The sequence below is a fragment of the Leptidea sinapis genome, chromosome 25, assembly GCF_905404315.1.
Source record: "Leptidea sinapis chromosome 25, ilLepSina1.1, whole genome shotgun sequence".
NCBI classification, from domain to species: Eukaryota; Metazoa; Arthropoda; class Insecta; order Lepidoptera; family Pieridae; genus Leptidea; species Leptidea sinapis.
The window spans coordinates 741,939-760,574 of record NC_066289.1 but is presented as its reverse complement, the minus strand read 5'-3'; the positions used below and the strand labels follow the sequence as shown (position 1 = coordinate 760,574).

Sequence of the window (18,636 nt, the reverse complement as noted above, 5' to 3'; positions counted from 1 at the left end):
GCTGAGCGGTGCGGGAGGGGGTTAAATAGGAATTATTAGGAGTTGTTTTATTTAATTAGACTCATTGGTAACAACTAACAAGAATATTATTTCGATCAAATTATAGAGTACCTTTATATATAAAATAAAATTAAAGAAGAATATTTATATATTTTAGGTTTATCGGCAAAAAAAACTTCGATGTCAAATCAATTATTATAAAAATGTCTCGAGAGTCGAGATATCTCGATTAAAAATATAGTAGTTACTAATGTTGTAAGTAATAATTATTGTGTTCGCTAGTCGACGCAGATAAAAGTTTAAAAATATTTTAAGAATATTGTTTTCATGATGAGTATTGGATTAAGGTACCCAAATAAATAGTTTATTAAGTACAAATTCTTATTAAAAAATTCCACATAATCGCAACCCACCGATCAAATTGTTATCGAATGTCAATTTACTAGATCGTACTTTTGATCTTTCAAGTAATTTTCTCTTATTTTCTAGTGTCAGCTGCCAGCGAAATGCAAATGCCAATGTCTATTCGAGAAATGTTTAGTTATCACCAAAGAGAACAGATAAATTAATAAAATTTTATTCACTCGTTGAATTATTTATCTTATTACATCAGTGAACATTTATATTTATATAGATTTAGTTTTAAATATTTTGTAAGTATTGTACAAAAAAACTACTTGCTACATAACTAAAAATGGTCAGTACAGCAGTTCTAGAAAAATAATGAATAAATAAAGATTTTGATTGTTAGTCTGTGGCGCAAGATTATTCTATTTAGTACCTTAACTTAAAGGTCTCAATTACCAGGTCATAAAAAAAAAATTGGCTAATACTTTGCCTGCGATTGTCAAACGTCAGTATAATTATTTTTATTTGTTTTAAAAATTATGAAATATTATGATTTACAGCTGAGCGTCAAATTGATTGCTCGGTATTAAATTAAACAAAAATATAGTTTAATATTATGGGTGACGATGAAACAAATTCTAGTAGAAAACGTGATAAAAACAAGTGTAAGGTAATTATAATTGGCGCTGGAATTGCTGGATTAGCCGCTGCAAATCATCTTTTAAAAAATGGTATAGATGATTTCATAATAATAGAAGCGAGAAAACGAATCGGTGGTAGAATTATATCCATACCAATAAAAAATCATCGAGTAGAGTTAGGGGCAAACTGGATTCACGGTGTGTTAGGAAATCCTATATTCGAGCTAGCTACTGCTAATGGTCTGGTCAACATAATAAATGTACCGAAACCGCATAAAGTTATAGCCGCAACTGAAGACGGCAAGCAAGTTCCTTTTGGTGTATTACATGAAATACACGAGGCCTATGTGTGTTTTCTGAGGCGATGTGAAGAGTACTTTTTGTGTCAATATTTGCCACCACCGGAAATAAACAGTGTTGGTGAGCACATTAATTTAGAAGCTGCTATATACCTCGAACGTTTACCATCTTCAGAGGAGAAGAAACTGAGACGGCTAATCTTCGATTGCTTATTAAAAAGAGAAACATGTATAGCAGGATGTAATTCTATGGATGAAATTGATCTTCTGGAGCTCGGAAGTTATACAGAGCTGCAAGGTGGTAATATCATGATTCCATCAGGATTCAGTGGTATTTTAGAACCTATGACTAAAAATATTGCTCCTGAGAAGATACTGTCTGGTACACCGGTGACAAAAATTATTTGGAACTCTAATGATAATTCTGATGACTTGGGAGAAGAATCAGAGGACTCGGATCAAACTGTGATAGAAGATATATCCAAAATATCTACAGAAAACAAAAATCAACCAAGTGAATTGAGGGGTGATGTCCCAAATAAAATTAAACCATCTAATAATTATATAGAAGTGATGTGTGAAAATGGTGAAAGTTATTTTGCAAATCATGTCATATGCACCATACCACTAGGTGTGCTCAAAGACTGTGCAGCAACTTTGTTTGAACCCCAATTGCCTCAATATAAGATGGAATCAATAGAAAGACTTTTGTTTAGTGCTGTGGATAAAATTTTTTTAGAATATGAAAGGCCTTTTCTAAATCCAGATATCACAGAAGTGATGTTACTATGGGATAATTCTAATGCAAAGGAAGAGATATCAGAGTCATGGTTTAAAAAAATTTATTCATTTACAAAAGTAACAGAAACATTGCTATTGGGTTGGGTGTCTGGCAAAGAGGCTGAATATATGGAAACTTTGTCTATGGAAGAAGTGGGTGTTACATGTACTAAGATATTGAGAAAGTTTCTCAATGATCCATTTGTACCAGAGCCTATATTGTGTGTATGGTAAGTGATTTTTATTGTTCTACAAATAAAAAATTTACCTGTAGAGGTGTAGCCAGGTGTAGGATGTTTCTGTCTTACCCAAACAATCTATTCTTTTAAATACATCCAACTGTTAGTATTGTTATTAAGCCTATTATATGGTGATAGAAATCTGAATGTATGGACATTGCACCAAGTGCTGCCGATCATTGAATCATAGTACATAATGTTTCTTAGACTAATACTAGTTAGTAACCCTAAGCATTTTAGAATCTATCCAAGGAAAATTGAGCAAAAAATCTAAGATATTTGCACTTTCGGAAAAGTTTTTTATAAAAACTACCTGCGGGCCTACGATTCAATTGACAACCTAAAACGAACTGCTTTGCTATTTCGTACCACGACGTGATTAGAGCTATGTCATTTAGGTTGACATCAAATGATTTCATTGATTGATGAAAGGAATGAAATGAAATCATTCAAATGATTTCATTCATTCAATGATTCATTTCACTTCCATCATTAGGGCTTCCCGAGAGCTTGTGCAAGTGCACCTCCAGCTTCCTCACTGGGCGTAGCTTACAGGTCGTTGTCGACGGATATTGCTCGAACCCGAAGCCCGTGAATGCTGGAGTGCCCCAAGGCTGTGTGCTATCTCCTACGCTGTTTCTTCTGCATATCAATGATATGTTGGACACCTCCAACATGCATTGCTATGCAGATGACAGCACTGGTGATGCTGTATACACGGGCCATGCGGGTCTCTCTCGGGAAATCGTCGACCAGTGCCGGGAGAAATTTGTGTCTTCTATCGAGTCCTCTCTCGAGAAGGTCGCGGAATGGGGTTAATTGAACCTTGTCCAATTTAACCCCCAGAAGACGCAAGTTTGCGCGTTTACCACTAAAAAAACCCCATTTGTCGTATCACCGCTCTTCGAGAACACTTCTCTTAAAGCCGCGCCTAGTATTGGAATACTGGGTCTCGAAATCTCGAGCGGTTGCCAATTCCGTGGCCATCTGGAGGGCAAAGCTAAATTGGCTTCGAAGAAGCTGGGCGTCATCAATAGAGCACGGCAATACTTCAAGCCGGCCCACATTCTAGCGCTCTACAAAGCGCAGGTCCGGCCACACATGGAGTATTGCTGTCATCTCTGGTCTGGTGCACCCCAGTATCTGCTCGATCCATTTGACCGCGTGCAACGTAGAGCAGCTCGAATTGTCGGGGACTCAGTGCTCTGTGAACGGCTGGATCACTTGGTGTTGCGTAGAGACGTCGCTTCATTGTGTGTCTTCTACCGCATTTATCACGGGGAGTGTTCCGAAGAGCTGTTTAACCTGATTCCTGCCGCCGAATTTCACCTTCGCACGACACGCCACAAGTTAGGATATCATCCCCACCATCTGGATGTGTGGCGGTCCTCCACAGTGCGGTTTTCAAAAAGCTTTCTCCCTCGTACTACAAAGCTGTGGAATGAGCTTCCTTGTGCGGTGTTTCCGGGACGATACGACATGGGTACCTTCAAAAAAAGCGCGTACACCTTCCTTAAAGGCCGGCAACGCTCTTGTGATTCCTCTGGTGTTGCAAGAGAATGTGGGCGGCGGTGATCACTTAACACCAGGTGACCACGGCTCGTTTGTCCTCCTATTCCATAAAAAAAATAAACTGATTAAATCGCAATGATGTCAAAAATAATGTCATTTGAATCGCAAACTGATTTAGTTCGTTCATTCACTCATAAAATGAGGTAATATTTCAACCTAAACTGGATAGCTTATGTGTCAAAGTGAGCTATTAGAAATAAGTTGCTAATAACTTTTAAAAAATAGTGAAAACATGCAGAAAAGGAAAATTTTATTTAGAAAGATGAGATGAGAATACTTTATTGGACTTGTTTGTAAAACAAAATACTGAAAATAAATACCATAAATGAAAATACTAAAGAAGAGGCAGTAAGGGCCAGGGCTATCGCCTGTTCGCAAGAACGAATTAAAAAAAATGTACTCTGTGGTCCTGTCAAATCAAACATCGATGGAGGTGCGTTCATAGCTCGTTATTTTAAACACCTTAGCAAACATTTAATTTGTAATTAATAGAACTATATTTATTTATATTACTATTATTTAATAAGTACAAAAAAGGGCTTAATGGTTTATAATTTGACGCTATAAAGCGCGATTTTAAAATGTATTTTAAGTATTTTCTATGCAAAAAAAACCGCTAAAATATATCATTTTAGGTTTCGAAACGCAACGCATTTGGTTCGAGTAAGAGAGACAAACTTATGCAACGACTGTAGAGCGTCATCTCTTTCTCAAACCGCGGACCACAGACAAATTTATTTCGTTCATTCTTCATAAACGATCCAAAAGCCATTCAGTAAAACGCTCTTCATGGCACGAAGTTTAGTGATTCAGTTTAGGTACCTAAACTGAACTGCATCGGAATCGCATCGCTTATTAAAAGTTGATGGTAGGCCCTCTGATTTCTGGCTTAAATATTTTGAAATGTGTCTTATTATTACAATTATTTGATTTTTACATATAAGATGAATGACTAAAAACCTCAATAACCAATATTGTAAAAAAAATTAACAAAAAAACATCCGACTTCAAAAACACTATTCCAAATCAGTAGATATAATATGCACTAAAAAGTATAAAATAATTGCGTATTTTTATACAATCTAATTCTAGTTACTAGTATTGTTGTTTTTGGAATCGGTGTCCTTCCGCCGCGACCCGCTCTCGCCTCCTCACGACTCAAGCACATCTCACCATAGTTATAACTATGTATATAGTTACAAACCTATCTTGACACTGACTCCAAAAATTACAGTAATCGTAACTATATTAGATTGTATAAAAATACGCAACTATTTTATACTTTTTAGTGCATAATATATATCTATTGTTTTGGAATAGTGTTTTTGGATTCGGATATTTTTGTTAAAAAAAAAATATTGTTCGATTTTTAGTGAATAACTAATAAGTTGAAGGACAATAACTAACAATTTGTCTAAATATGTGTAGATATACTACATTTTTCAATGCAGCAATGAACGTAAGCACTTTGCAATTTGATTACAGACAGAAATACTGCCACAGATCGCACCCTTACTGTAAGTCGTTAAGGAGTTCCATTGATCATCATATTCGACTACGACAATAACTTGACTGTAACTACGTTATGGTAGATGACTTAAATATCCTACTAGCATAAAAAAGATTCGACCGAGTATCCTTAATTTGCTCGTAAAAATTGAAGAGTTCCGTTACTTTGTCATGGATCCCGTAATCAGAACCCAACCAAACTATCTTTGAAGTATATCATTTTCAATAAAAAAAGAATCATTGAAATCGGTTGGCGCGATATCGTCCACATACATAAAGCAAATTTAAGACTTTTATGGTTTTCTCATGGATGCCATTGTCAGATCTGGACACGGGAAGCACCAGCTTTCAAATAAAAAAGAATTATCAAAATTGGTTCACCCAGTTGAAAGTTTTGAGGTAACAAACATAAAAAAAGAACATACCGACGAATTGAGAACCTCGTCCTTTTTTGAAGTCGGTTTAAAATATCTACGTTTCATCAGCTACCCAACCAGACATAACAATCTAGAGTTTTAAAAAAAATCATAGAAAAAACTTAGCTGCGAGCCCCAACTTAGCAAGAGCACTTTTAATAGTCCCTCGCCAATTGTACTTAGAGGTAATTATGTGTGAGTGAGCAAAATTATGTGCAGAAACCGGTTACAACCCGTTTTGTGTTTGGTTAACTTGTTATTGTTAGTCTGCTTATGTGATTCGTCCGTGGTAGACTTCTATGTATACAACTAGACACTGAGTTTCAGTTCCGACTGGTCATATCGCTTGCTCGCAGTTGAGTTAACGAGTTGTCGCGTCAGAATTCCAATCAGTGCACTATTTTGTAAGCCGTGAACGTTGTTTCCAACAAACTATCACCGATTTTGTTTAAAGTGAAGAATAAAACATTGTCATTATTATTACATCTGCAATTGCAAGGCGAATATCACCATGCCTGCTCCCCTCTCTGCCCTTCCGCGCCATCGAAAATTGCGACGCAATTGTTATTCCAGAGTTGGTGGTAGTCGCGATATTATTTTGTTCTCCGATTCCTACTCGACTTGGCTGTGATTCTGGAGTGTTTCTTCTGATTTATGGATTATTGTGGATTTTAGTACGTTTATATTGAATTATAGAGTAAAAGGGTTCTAAAGTTAAATAAAAAGCTTAAGTTTTATGGTCATGCGACAATTCCTTAAAATTAATGACTTCTTACTTAAAGAGTCGTAAACAGTATGTAGACAATATTGTGGTAGGAAGGCTCCGATGTAGAGATAGTCATGCCACATCTTTCAGGATTCATAGGCACAGGGTTTGATCCTTGGCTCGTTTCTCTTTTTAGTCTTATTAGCGATCTCCCATATTTTATTGTAGAGAAACTCGCGGATATAGTTTAATTCGCTGATGACATGTCATTTTTATGCAAAATAAAACAAAAAATGGGTAGATAGCAAAATACTGAATGATACTATGTTAAAAGTATCAAATTGGTCCACAAATTATAACCTACTATTAAATAGTAAAAAAACTAATTGTATTCGATTTCAACTACCAAATGTGATGTGTGACACAAACAGAGGTGAAGGTAATGCTAAATTATGAAACTCTGGAATTTGTAGATTTGACTGTTTTTCTTGGTGCGTAGGTCAAACTAAAAGTTTTGCGTAACTCAATAAAGCAACATGTTATAAAAAAAATATTATGTTTATTGCTTTTCAAAATACTCTCTTTTACATTTTAAACATTTTTCATGCGATGTAACCATTTTTTAAAACAGGAGGACCACAGATCTGAAGGCATATTTTCTACGTGCTGCTTGAAAGCTATAACTGCCTCTTCGAAATTTTTAAAAGTGAAACCTCTCATGAAATCTTTGATTTTGGAGAAAATACAGAAATCACAGGTTGCTAGGTCGGGGCTATGTGCAGGATGGGTGACGAGTTGTACTTTTTCGAAAGCTAAAAATGACTTAGTTTTGTTGGCAGTGTCTGAAGAAAAGTTGTCATGATGTAGGAGAACGCGGCTTTTTGGTCGACTTTCGCGAATTTTTTTAAACACCCTGGGTAAACAAATAGTAGAATACTACTCGGCATTAACACTTTTTTGATCTTCAAGTGTAATTGTGCAGACCCGTAGCTGCGAAAAAAATGCGATCATTTTTTTACCAACTATTCTCGCCTGCCTTACTTTTGGTTGGAAAGAGGACTACAAAATACATCAAGGACAGCAGTCCTTGATGTATTTTGTAGTCCTCTTCTTTGCCATCTAATATTGAAAAATATTATATTAAGTAGGCTAAGTTGTTATATGGTTTAAAAGATGGGCTGGGAGTTTATTACCAAATGAGGGTCAAATGTCAATAATATAATATAATATTAATAATAATATTGACACAATTTTCCCACAAATTATCTTGCCCCAAGTTAAGTATATATAGCCTGTGTTATGGGTTACAAGACAATGATATATTTAATACAATATACTTACTTAAACATACATAACTTCATATAAACATACATAAATACATTTAAACATCCATGACTCGGAAACAAACATCCATATTCATCATATAAATGCTTGCACCTACCGGGATTCGAACCCGGGACCTCTAGCTTAGTAGGTAGGATCGCTAACCACTCAGCTATACAGGTCGTCATAATATTAATAATAGCCCAGTCATTAATATTGGTTGCTATTAGATATATAAATATACGTAGAAATTTTTTTTCAGTACCAGTTGGCAAAAGCAACCTTATACAAGAGGAGCATATACAGCTTTGGGTGTTGGTTCAAGCCAGAGTGATATTGAAAGTTTAGCACAACCATTATTTAGAAATGTACGAGATAAAAAGGCAAGTATATTCACTATACTATTTACAAAATGTGTACATATTTTGTACTCATTCATTGGGGCAAATATTTACTTAAGTTTGCCATTATTAAAATTTTGCAGATAACATAAAAAATACTCGTATCTATTGATAATTTTTATTTTTTTATCTGTTAATGATATATAGCTGATAGTACTGTAATGGCACATTTATTATTCACGTACTTTAAAATCCTTTTTTAGTTATTCTTTTGTCTCACAAGATTATAAAGCAAGCAAGCATGTAATAAAAATACTATGCTGAAGTAAAATAATCTCTTTTGGTTAATATGAGTTTCTATTTATTTATCTATTTATTTAGAAATACCAACATTTGTTTACATTGATGCGTTATATATTTATAATACAGACTAAATATAATGTACTTAATGTAACAAACAATTACAGGTATCTACCACATGCTTTAATAATTTTCACAAAGTAAATATTAGTTTAAGAGGAAAAAAAATATATGCTAACAAGTAATAATGGTTAAATGATTTGGTTTTAAATTATTATTATTTAAGATTATTATATATTATAAAACTGAGAAACATAATTATTATGACTACATTTAACATTCATTCACTAAACTTATATACAAATAATTTACGAACTGTATGGACAGAAGTCGTGAAATTAATATAAATGTAATCGCTATATATGTTTACCATCTAGCAGCCTAGGAATAGGAGACTTATACTTCGGACTAAGGCATTATAAGGAATATTACAATTTGATTTTAAATAAGTAAATAATTTTGCATGAAAATAAATATTGGTAGTATAATTTCTCCTTCATTATGCCTTGTCCCGTTACACGAGGTCTGATTTCGTTACCACGTGGCGCCATTTTTCTCGGTGATCGGTGTCCTAAACTTTAGCACTGAGGCTTTTGATACCCCTGTGGACAGTTGTCACACAGGAAGACTTGCCCTGTTTGCCTTTTTATTGGGTATAGAAAAATACACTTTGTCACACCATAATTACTGGGCCTTTAGATTAGGTACGTGCATGGCCGTGACCATCTGAGACTTAATTCAGTTATAATCTTATCTCCCACCCATTTCTTCGTCAAACTTTGGTACCGTACAGCAGTGCTAGTCCAATTGCCATAACATTTTGCCAGAGTCAGATAGCACCCTTGCTTTCGACAATTCGTCCATCAAGATATAGTTCCCTGTAAGTTGTTTTTATCACATACCTCGAGGAGAACCCAATCTAGTGTATGCCTCTACTTAACTATAGAAAACCTTGCCATTAACATTGCAACACATTAGATGAAGAGTTTGAGTTTAAATCACAGAACATATTACGTTCTGCCTGTCATTGTTGTGAGAGTTGTTACCGGCACGTACCTACTCTAAAAGGTTTCAATTTTGTTAAGAGTGTTATTTAGGCGAGGAATTACCGGAAAAAAGGCGTTTTTCTTTAAGTAAGCTAACAACAAACTTCACTTTTAAGCTCATATTAGAAATAAATTAGCAAGGATTATAACTTTCTTCTGTTTCATCTGGATCATGGAGAAATTATTTCTGTCCGATTGCGATATTTATTTACTACGACCATATTCATCATCCAGTTTTGTGGCGGCTATAAAGCACGCCACGCCATAAAAAGAAACTAATGACTATTTGCGGGTGTGGTTTTTATGTTAGCAGAGATTTTGCACCGCTCATAGATAAAGTTTCCTTTAATATATCAATAAATAATAGGATTAATCTACCTGATGAATGTACAAATGCAACTGGCTGAGGTAAAGATGATTGCGGTTGCGGCCAAGTGTGCAACAGTAAACCAAGCTTTGTAAAGTATTTACATAATATATTGCTTGGAAGTTTGATATAATTAAAAAAAAATATAGAAATTTAGAATGAAACAGTTAATACAATCGGCCACATTTTAATTATCATCTCTGCCATAATATACTTATTCAAAGATAAAATCCGTTTTCATATTGTTTATTTCGGCAGGGAAAACATCGAAACTGCCTGATTATTTTAAGACTTTTTGAATTGAATTAATTTTTTTTAGTTTCACAGTTTTATACCATAAGTATATATTTATACCATAGCACACTTTGTATTTGTCGGCAGTAGAGCTATTCATCTGGCTTCCAAATAATTCCTTCAAACGACACAAGATAATAATCATAATGAAATTTTCAATTTAAAAAATATGAGAATTAATTAAATGAATTCTTGAATCTCGATATAGTTAGGTATATTTAAATCACAATAACGAAACTATAAATAAAAGTCTATGTTGTTGTTTTTTAAATCATTGCTGAAATAAGAATTAACATAAATACCTGTATTGTTATATTAAATCAATTTAATTACTTAATTACTAATCAAGTACCTATTTACAAATTATTATTAAATTTTAGAGGATCTGCTCAAAAAATAAAAATGCATAATACTTCTGTTATAATTTGTGTTAAAATAATAAACAGATTTTTTTTTTCAGCCAGCATTACTTTTTGCGGGCGAACATACCCATAGCAGCTTTTATTCAACGGTACATGGTGCCTATTTATCAGGTCAGATTGCAGCTAAGAGGATAGTCGCTCCCGACCTTGTTGGAGAGAATGAGCTAGAATGCCCCGGTACAGCAGACCTCAATTCATGGATCCAAGGCATTCAACTAGAAGGGTAAAAAATAAGACTTTATAAAAGTTAGAATTATTGTCTTTATCAACACAATAAGTATTTCACATGCTGCAGTGAGCAGGCCTGTTCCACTGAAGAATTAACTTTTAGTTCATTGAAATGTGATAGTTTAACTGTTTTATTTATTTACGCTTATTGAGGCTGAATGAAATGTTACCGTGTCTTTTTCCAGCTTCTGTACATATACTTACTTAAAAATATTTAAGTTTTGTCTATGTCTGTAATGGAAATATGCGAAAAATTTACTTGATATTGGGATGAATGTAGATTATATTATATATGTTTTTTTTTGTAATTTTATATTATGATATTTATTTTTTTTTGTCAATGTATAATGATATAAACGTCTCTAAAATATGATTTACCAAAACTCAAACATTAAAAAGGCGCCATTGGTATTAAATAAATTTATAGTTTTTTATAGCGCACATATAATTCTTTATAAACGCAGCAAACAGTACCTACTTAATACAACTTTGTATTTTACTAAATATTATTTTTATATTATTAAAGTATTAAAAGTATAATGGAACCACTGATTTTTCTGTTTGATAATATTTGAAAGTCAATATTTGCCATTACAATGGTAACCTAGTAAGTTAATTGTTCAAATTATTCAGCTCATGATCAAGTACCTATGCACTATTTAAAAAAAAACAATCATACTTTGAATAGATACAATAATATTGTTAATTATGAAATACGAACTGTCAAGTTTATGTGTATAAATTTAAGTGACGTGTGGCGGTTGAATCGCTATATTATAATACACGCTATAAAAATCGTCATTTTATTATATGTATAAATAAGCTACAAAAAGTAATTCGTCGAAAACATCATGTTTAAATCTTACAGTGTTAATCCAAACTCCAAAGGGATAATATTATGAAGATAATATAATGCTTTAGAACTCTTGACAGGCTAGAATGACGTACCTATAACACGGACGAGAAAAAAAATAAGGACTTCGTGTCACCTTACATAACAGTGAGACACCAAAACAAGCCGGTAAACGTGTAAATACATAGCCCCATGCATACACTTACACAAGTACAAGCCGATCAGCCGCCATTATGAGATTTGCCATCGTCTGTGACAGATCAGTTTACGTCGAAATTTTTTTTTTTAAATGCCGTCGTGCGTTGTGAAATAGTGTAAAAACAATAATATAAACGTATTTGTGCATATATGATTATTGAAGGGAGAAAAAAATGTGTAACTGGTATACCCCGTAACCGCACACACTCTAGCATAAAGGTGCTTCACTTGCTAATATCACGGCGCGGAGTCCTTCTTTTTTTACTAGTCGGAGACCTATAACAGATTACTAAGACCGAACGCGGAATAACGCCGAACCTTTTGACTATTCAGGATTTAATTTCGGAGGGTGGAGATGGAGAGAACCATTTCGTGGCGCTAGTGGGTTAATGTTAAAAGGAGCATCAAATTTTAATTGATACATAATATTTTTAATTACCAAAAATAAACGGCCGGCTATGAAGAATAGTTACGAAATCATAAATGTGCAATCAGTTTTTACGTATTGCCAATGATTATTTTCATGGTATAATGTTTTGACATACTCATAAATTTTGTTCAGTAATTGTAACTGATTAACCAGTTTTAAATTATTTCAAAATAACGGTATAATAAACTATTCTCAATTAATTCTTACTTATTTAACGTAAAACTTTCCATACATATTTTTTTAGTGAAATGAAGGTGCCAAATATATTTAAATTGTTACCATGTCCCCAATAAATATTCAATTGTTTTTGCTCATACCACTTCACGCTGTCAACAACGGCTAAATTCATTTCATACCTTCTACTGGGCATATTGCAGCTTTTTACCTGTATAAGATAGTTCTCTCTACCTTTTATCCTCCATACTTTGAATACAGACAATATTTATGTATCGGTTATAATAATAATGTTACTTGTGTACTATTATTTACAATAGTAAACAACATTTACAATATGAAATTACGGCGTATTCTATACCTACTTAAAACTTTTTACTTTAGTAGGTACCTACAATAATTTATAGTTTCTTTATCGAGGCTGCGTGAAATCTTACCCAGTGTTTTACACCTTTAAAAAAAGTTTCGCTTTATGTACGATTCGGAGTTTCAATGTATTTATTGAATTTATATTATGAATATTACTCTGTTATATTTATATGCTTCAATCATTGATGAAATTTCGGGATGACACAGTGGCAACACACATAGAAGACATAAAAGGCATTTATTTTCTCAAAATTGATTCATTTAGAATTCTTTTTGATGTCATTTCTTATACTACTAGATACTACTACCGCTTCGGAAACAAATGGCGCTCTGAGAGAGGAAGCAGCGCAAGAAACTCTCCCAGCATTCTTTTTTTGCGCTCTTTTCAATAAAAATATACAATATTGTACAGTCATTACTATCGCTATAAAATAATCACAATCTAGTCCCAGGCTGTCCGATCATTTAGATATTCAGCAGTGGAGTAATAGGATTTACCACAGAGCCATTTTTTTTATAAAACATTTAAATTTATTTATAGATAATGCCTGAACAGTAGCTGGGGCTTTGTTGTAGAAGTGTATACATTTACCCTTAAAGCTATTATGTATCTAATGAAGCCTACTAGAATTAGTTACAAGCAATCCCTTATTTCTAGTGTTATAATAATGAAAATCACTATTAAGAGCAAAAAGGTGACGATTTTTGTGAACATATATTAAATTTTCATAAATGTACTGACAATGAACAGTCATAATATTTATTTCTTTAAATTTTTCTTTGAGAGACTGTCTATAACCAAGCTGATATATAGCACGAACAGCGCTCTTTTGCAGTGCAAACACTATATCAATGTTAGCAGCATGACCCCATAGTAATATACCGTACGTCATGATGCTGTGAAAATAACTAAAGTACACTCATCTAGCGGTCGCAACATTCGTGTACTCTCTAATCTAAATTCGTGTTCTCTCTAATCTACATTCGTGTACTCTCTAATCTACATTCGTGTACTCTCTAATCTAAATACATAGGATGTACCAAACTCATCAATAAAGAAAATTATAGCGAAGTGCTTTGTTATTAAATCTCTTTGGTGCTGTTTAACAATGTCCAAGTAAAGTAGCAGATTATCATAGGCTAGATAAATTAATGGGTAAAAACATAAAAGTACCAAATAAAATAATTGCGTGTCACAATCATTTCACCGCTTCGTTTAGTTACTTGATGACTTATCTGGCAGTTCGGTTTGGCACCCTCGCGCTCTATAATTCCGTTTTACGAAATGAAAATATTAAAAAAAAGTGTGTGTGTCAGCTCCGACGCACGCCTAGAGTTTACTCCTCAAGAACGATTGTCTTTGAACAGGTACTAAACAAAATCAAGTCCAATGGAGTCGGTTACAAACAGACATACAGCAGAAGCTAATAAAAGCGTATTATTTAAAAAATAAAATAATAGGTTAGGTTAAAAATTGTCTATTTAGCGTCAAATGCGCTATGTAATATACTCTCCATATTAAATTAAACATTTAAATATGTGCATATCTCATATAAATTTTTATGAACTATATTCATAATTCAATATTTAATAAATACAAAGCACACGTTTATATATACAATACATGTCATATTCATATCAATATAGTATGAATTGTAACTTACTTAATACCCACGTGCTTATCAAATTTTCCCGCACTATTATTTACACCATTGTCATCCATAATTTATAGAATTTTCACTTAACTTTATGAAAGTATAATAATAAATCAATTTCAATAATATAATGAAGCTTCAAAATACAAGAATGTGAAAGGTGCGCGAGAAATGATGCGCACCAAAAACGTTACTATGGCATTTGATAAGCAGATTTTACTCTCCATAATTTTCTCATACCGGGTGCCTTATATGAATTTTCTCATACCGGGTGCCTTATATGAAAATCGATTCTTAAGGAGTAAACTCCAAAAACTGTTTCTTATACGAAATAACTTTACACAAGCTTTTAGTGCATATTTTTTAAATCTCTAATCTATCTCTAAATAGCACTAAAGCCACTATTTTCACAGTAACAATCAATCATCACATATTTATTTTGTAACAAAATTTGAGAATGTCAACTTATGAATTGTCATTTGCCTTTCATAATATTGTCCATAAGTCGTATCATAAACAAACCATGTATCAAACATTATAGTAGAGGAGCCCAAACGGGGATTTTGGGATTTATTCGAGCGTGTCAGAATAACATAAGATAACTCTTGCACCTTCTGAAGTACTCCCGTTGAACCCTGTATATAGGGACGACCGTCTGGGGAAGCCGATCAGATTAGTAAAAACAATCGAAAAAACTCTAGTGCGTGAGATTGAGGTACCTTATCTCAACTTAAGTTAATAAATTACCTCAAGATGAGGTAAGGTACACCTTATCTTAAGTTAATTATATGCAGTACAGTGTTCATTTCAATAATCTAACAATTTGAGCTTTAAGCATAAGGAAATTGGAAAGTCACAAATTTCAAACCATGTACTTATAATAATCTGACGCCCTTCAGTATGTTTATGGTCATGTTTTTTTTTGTATTTTCAAAAATAGGTCATAACTTTTGGTCACGTTCGAATCGTCAGTCTTTTGAATAAGAGCTACAACAGGGTTCACTCAACATCATAAAAGGGGTTCACTTAACATCACTTTTCTATGATACTCCCCCGTACAAACTGGCAGATTAATATTTTTCCGTTATCAGAAACACGTGGGGCGCATATACTATTGATCTCTGAAGTGCTTGAGTATTAGTTTGTGACTTTTCTTTACATAATTAATTGTACACGCTCTCTCCACCAGCGACAGTGTACACGGCATATAAACTTTTTTTTTTCTTTTTAGCATCTAACCTTCACTATCCAATAGACGCTCGAGTAAATCCCTAATTAGTCTATATGACTTAGAACTAATATTATATCTATTTAACTAATGATAAAAATTTACATTATTTTGTCAAATGCTTGTCACTGTCTGGCTATCCAGTACCCGGCAGATAACTATGATATTTGCTGCTACATCCATCGCATAATTTAAGTAGCGCTTATCTGCTAGATAACACTATTTATATATTATGAAACGCAAATGAATCTTTATTCGACAGTAAAGTAACAAGTAGCCTATTCGTAACTTCACTTGTACATGTGAAACAGCCCCTTATTATGCTAGGGGCACACTATGGCTGTGTTGACAAATTACAATTACATAACATATTATGCTGTCTATTTATTATGGAAAAATGCCATAAAGAACAGATAATTCGCGCGCAATCAAATGGAATAAAATGAAACATCCTATTTACCAACGGACTTGTAACAAAAATAAGGACTCCATGTCACCTTACATAACAGTGTAGCACCAAAACAAGCCGATTAACGTATAAATACATAGCCCCACGCACACACTTACACTACTACGGGCCGATAGGCCGCCATTATGAGAAATGTCATCGTTTGTGACATCAGCTTGCGGCTCAATAAAATATTTTAAAAATGCCGTCGTGCCTTGTGAAAAAGTGGAAAAACGATACTATATAAGTATTTGTGGCCATATATGATTATTTAAGGGAGAAAAAATTGTGTAACTAGTATCCCCCGTACCGCACACACACTAGCAACGGTGCTTCACTTGCTAATATCACCGCGCGGAGTCCTTCTTTTTTTACTCGTCCGTGTATTTAGCATGTATTTTTTTCGTGTTATGTATTTTTTTTTAATTAACTGTTGACACACATTCGTCGCCCTATACTTAATTCTAACAGAAAGCAAAAGAGACGAGGCTTGATTTGCCCAAGACATTAATATTTTCTATCTATTATTCTAACCACATATTATTTTCTTATTTTCTTTAAAAATGCGTTTCTACTACTAGTCTTAAACATTAACTATAGGAAGGTAATTCTATGGAAAATAATTCCAGAAGACTTATAATATTCAGACTTCACGCATTCGCGATAAACGCTGATTGAACGTAGGATTCGACCTGCTCTTTACGTCTTTCTTTTGTCTTTTGCGTATCATATTCTGCACAAATTCTATGTCGTGTCATCTACTCTTGTCTTCTTAATTACATGTCCATCAGAACTGCCCGAATATTAAGCGAACAAATATAACCCATATATGTGGCTTTCGGTAGAGTTATGTTATTAGTGCGTGTAGTTATTAGTACATGTAGAATTATTACATAATGAATTTTTCAAAAATTCGGTATAAAATTATGGATATTTTTTTATTTATTTATTTATTTATTAGAATACAATGTAACAATTTAGACTAAATTTAAAAGCGCTACAAAGATACTAAAGCAAAGAAAAAACAATCAAAATTATAAAACTAGGTATTTTATTTTATAGACTACAGTTTATAGGTATCATACTCTCAAATCTTTTCTTACATTATAATATTCAATAAAACCTTAAAATTGTATGTAGGTGCACTTATTTAAGTGTATAAATGTAGGACTCCTAACAGTGGCGGCCGGTGGGAGTGTCGCGGAGCCGGAAACTAGGCAGATAGCCACACACTAGCAATTAGTGTAATTTTTGTGAGATAAATAATATACTGACATGTTTATTTTTGGTAATTTTCAAATTATGGTGTGTATTGGTGCGGCGGCATTATTATGTTATAATGTTGTTAGGCTTGCCTACCTACCTATTCTGGAATTTGCTCTCTAAAATGTCTAGCTCGTACGTTTGGGGTAGTTAGGAATCCGGCCCTTGAACGAAAGACCCGATATGAAATATTATACTAGATAGGTTGAAATGTTAAACTGAAAAATTGTGACACGGACCGCACTTAAAATGTCGTAATTTCTCTCCTAATTATAAAAATATGTAAGTGAATAGTTTATCAATTGTTTTGAAATAAATTGTTTTCGTATTGCAACACTAGGAATGATTGACATAAAATGTTGACAAATAAAGTAATTGTATTAAATAATCTATAAATAGTTGAAATGCGTAATTCGACTTAAGTCGATAACTAGCTATGTACCTACCAAAGCTTATTAATAATAATTTATATTACTTTTATGTACAATTCCATTATTGTATGTTAACCGCTTGGTAGGAATTATCCAGTAGGAGTTTGTTTTTGATTTACTGCGCACTTTTAAAGTCATTCTAGCTGATATTGTATCGACTTATAAATTTATAAAACTTGAGCATATTATGTACGTGTGATCACGTTATTGTTCGTGTATATTATATCCTAGAGGCGGATTATCCCTTAGGCAAACTGGGCCCACTTATTGCTTGCCTTGGGCGCACTCACACTGAATCCACTTCTGGTATTATTATTGTTGACAATGAGTAGAAGTTCTCTTGCATTTAAAGCATTTTTCTAGTCAAGTGCAGGTTTTGTAATGCAATAAATAAAATCATTTCAGAAACTGGTGTTTTATTTCACACGACATTCGCTCATATTATAATCGGTTGATGGTACCTACAGTTTTTCATCACAAGTCTCCCGTTCGCAAAATATAATAAAAGTCGAAGCGAGCGTAGGTCCCTACATATATTGAGCAACCTGATAGTACTTACATGAATAATCATTTCCGCCTTCTCTTGTGAGTTGTGACATTAGAGGAATCACTTAAGTATTGATGATATTTATAGATGTACGTGATTTATTGAAGGTAGCCTAAGCCTTGATAAAACTGGAACTAAAGTTCCTTACA

The 18,636-nt window shown here is 33.4% G+C and overlaps 2 protein-coding genes across 3 annotated transcripts in view; one reads left to right on the top strand and one right to left on the bottom strand.

The window, feature by feature from the left end:
• LOC126972240 (transmembrane protein 127-like) overlaps positions 1-18,636 on the bottom strand; it is a 551,958-nt gene that overhangs the window by 134,174 nt on the left and 399,148 nt on the right. The gene's annotated exons all lie outside the window — the stretch shown is intronic.
• On the top strand, positions 877-18,348 carry LOC126972217 (spermine oxidase). 2 transcript variants are annotated; one of them, XM_050818854.1, is made up of 3 exons: positions 877-2,298; positions 8,096-8,216; positions 10,702-18,348. In XM_050818854.1, exons 1-3 carry the CDS (start codon positions 965-967, stop codon positions 10,888-10,890), a joined length of 1,644 nt encoding a protein of 547 aa, XP_050674811.1. In that variant the 5' UTR covers positions 877-964; the 3' UTR covers positions 10,891-18,348. The 2 variants fall into 2 exon arrangements, with proteins under 2 accessions (XP_050674811.1, XP_050674812.1); XM_050818855.1 differs by having other exon boundaries at positions 8,096-8,220; positions 10,706-18,348.

Coding starts and splice junctions, on each gene's coding strand:
- LOC126972217 (XM_050818854.1), top strand. CDS start 965: ATGGGTGACGATGAAACAAATTCTAGTAGAAAACGTGATAAAAACAAG. Junction 2,299..8,095: donor GAGCCTATATTGTGTGTATG/GTAAGTGATTTT, acceptor ATTTTTTTTCAG/TACCAGTTGGCAAAAGCAAC. Junction 8,217..10,701: donor GAAATGTACGAGATAAAAAG/GCAAGTATATTC, acceptor TTTTTTTTTCAG/CCAGCATTACTTTTTGCGGG.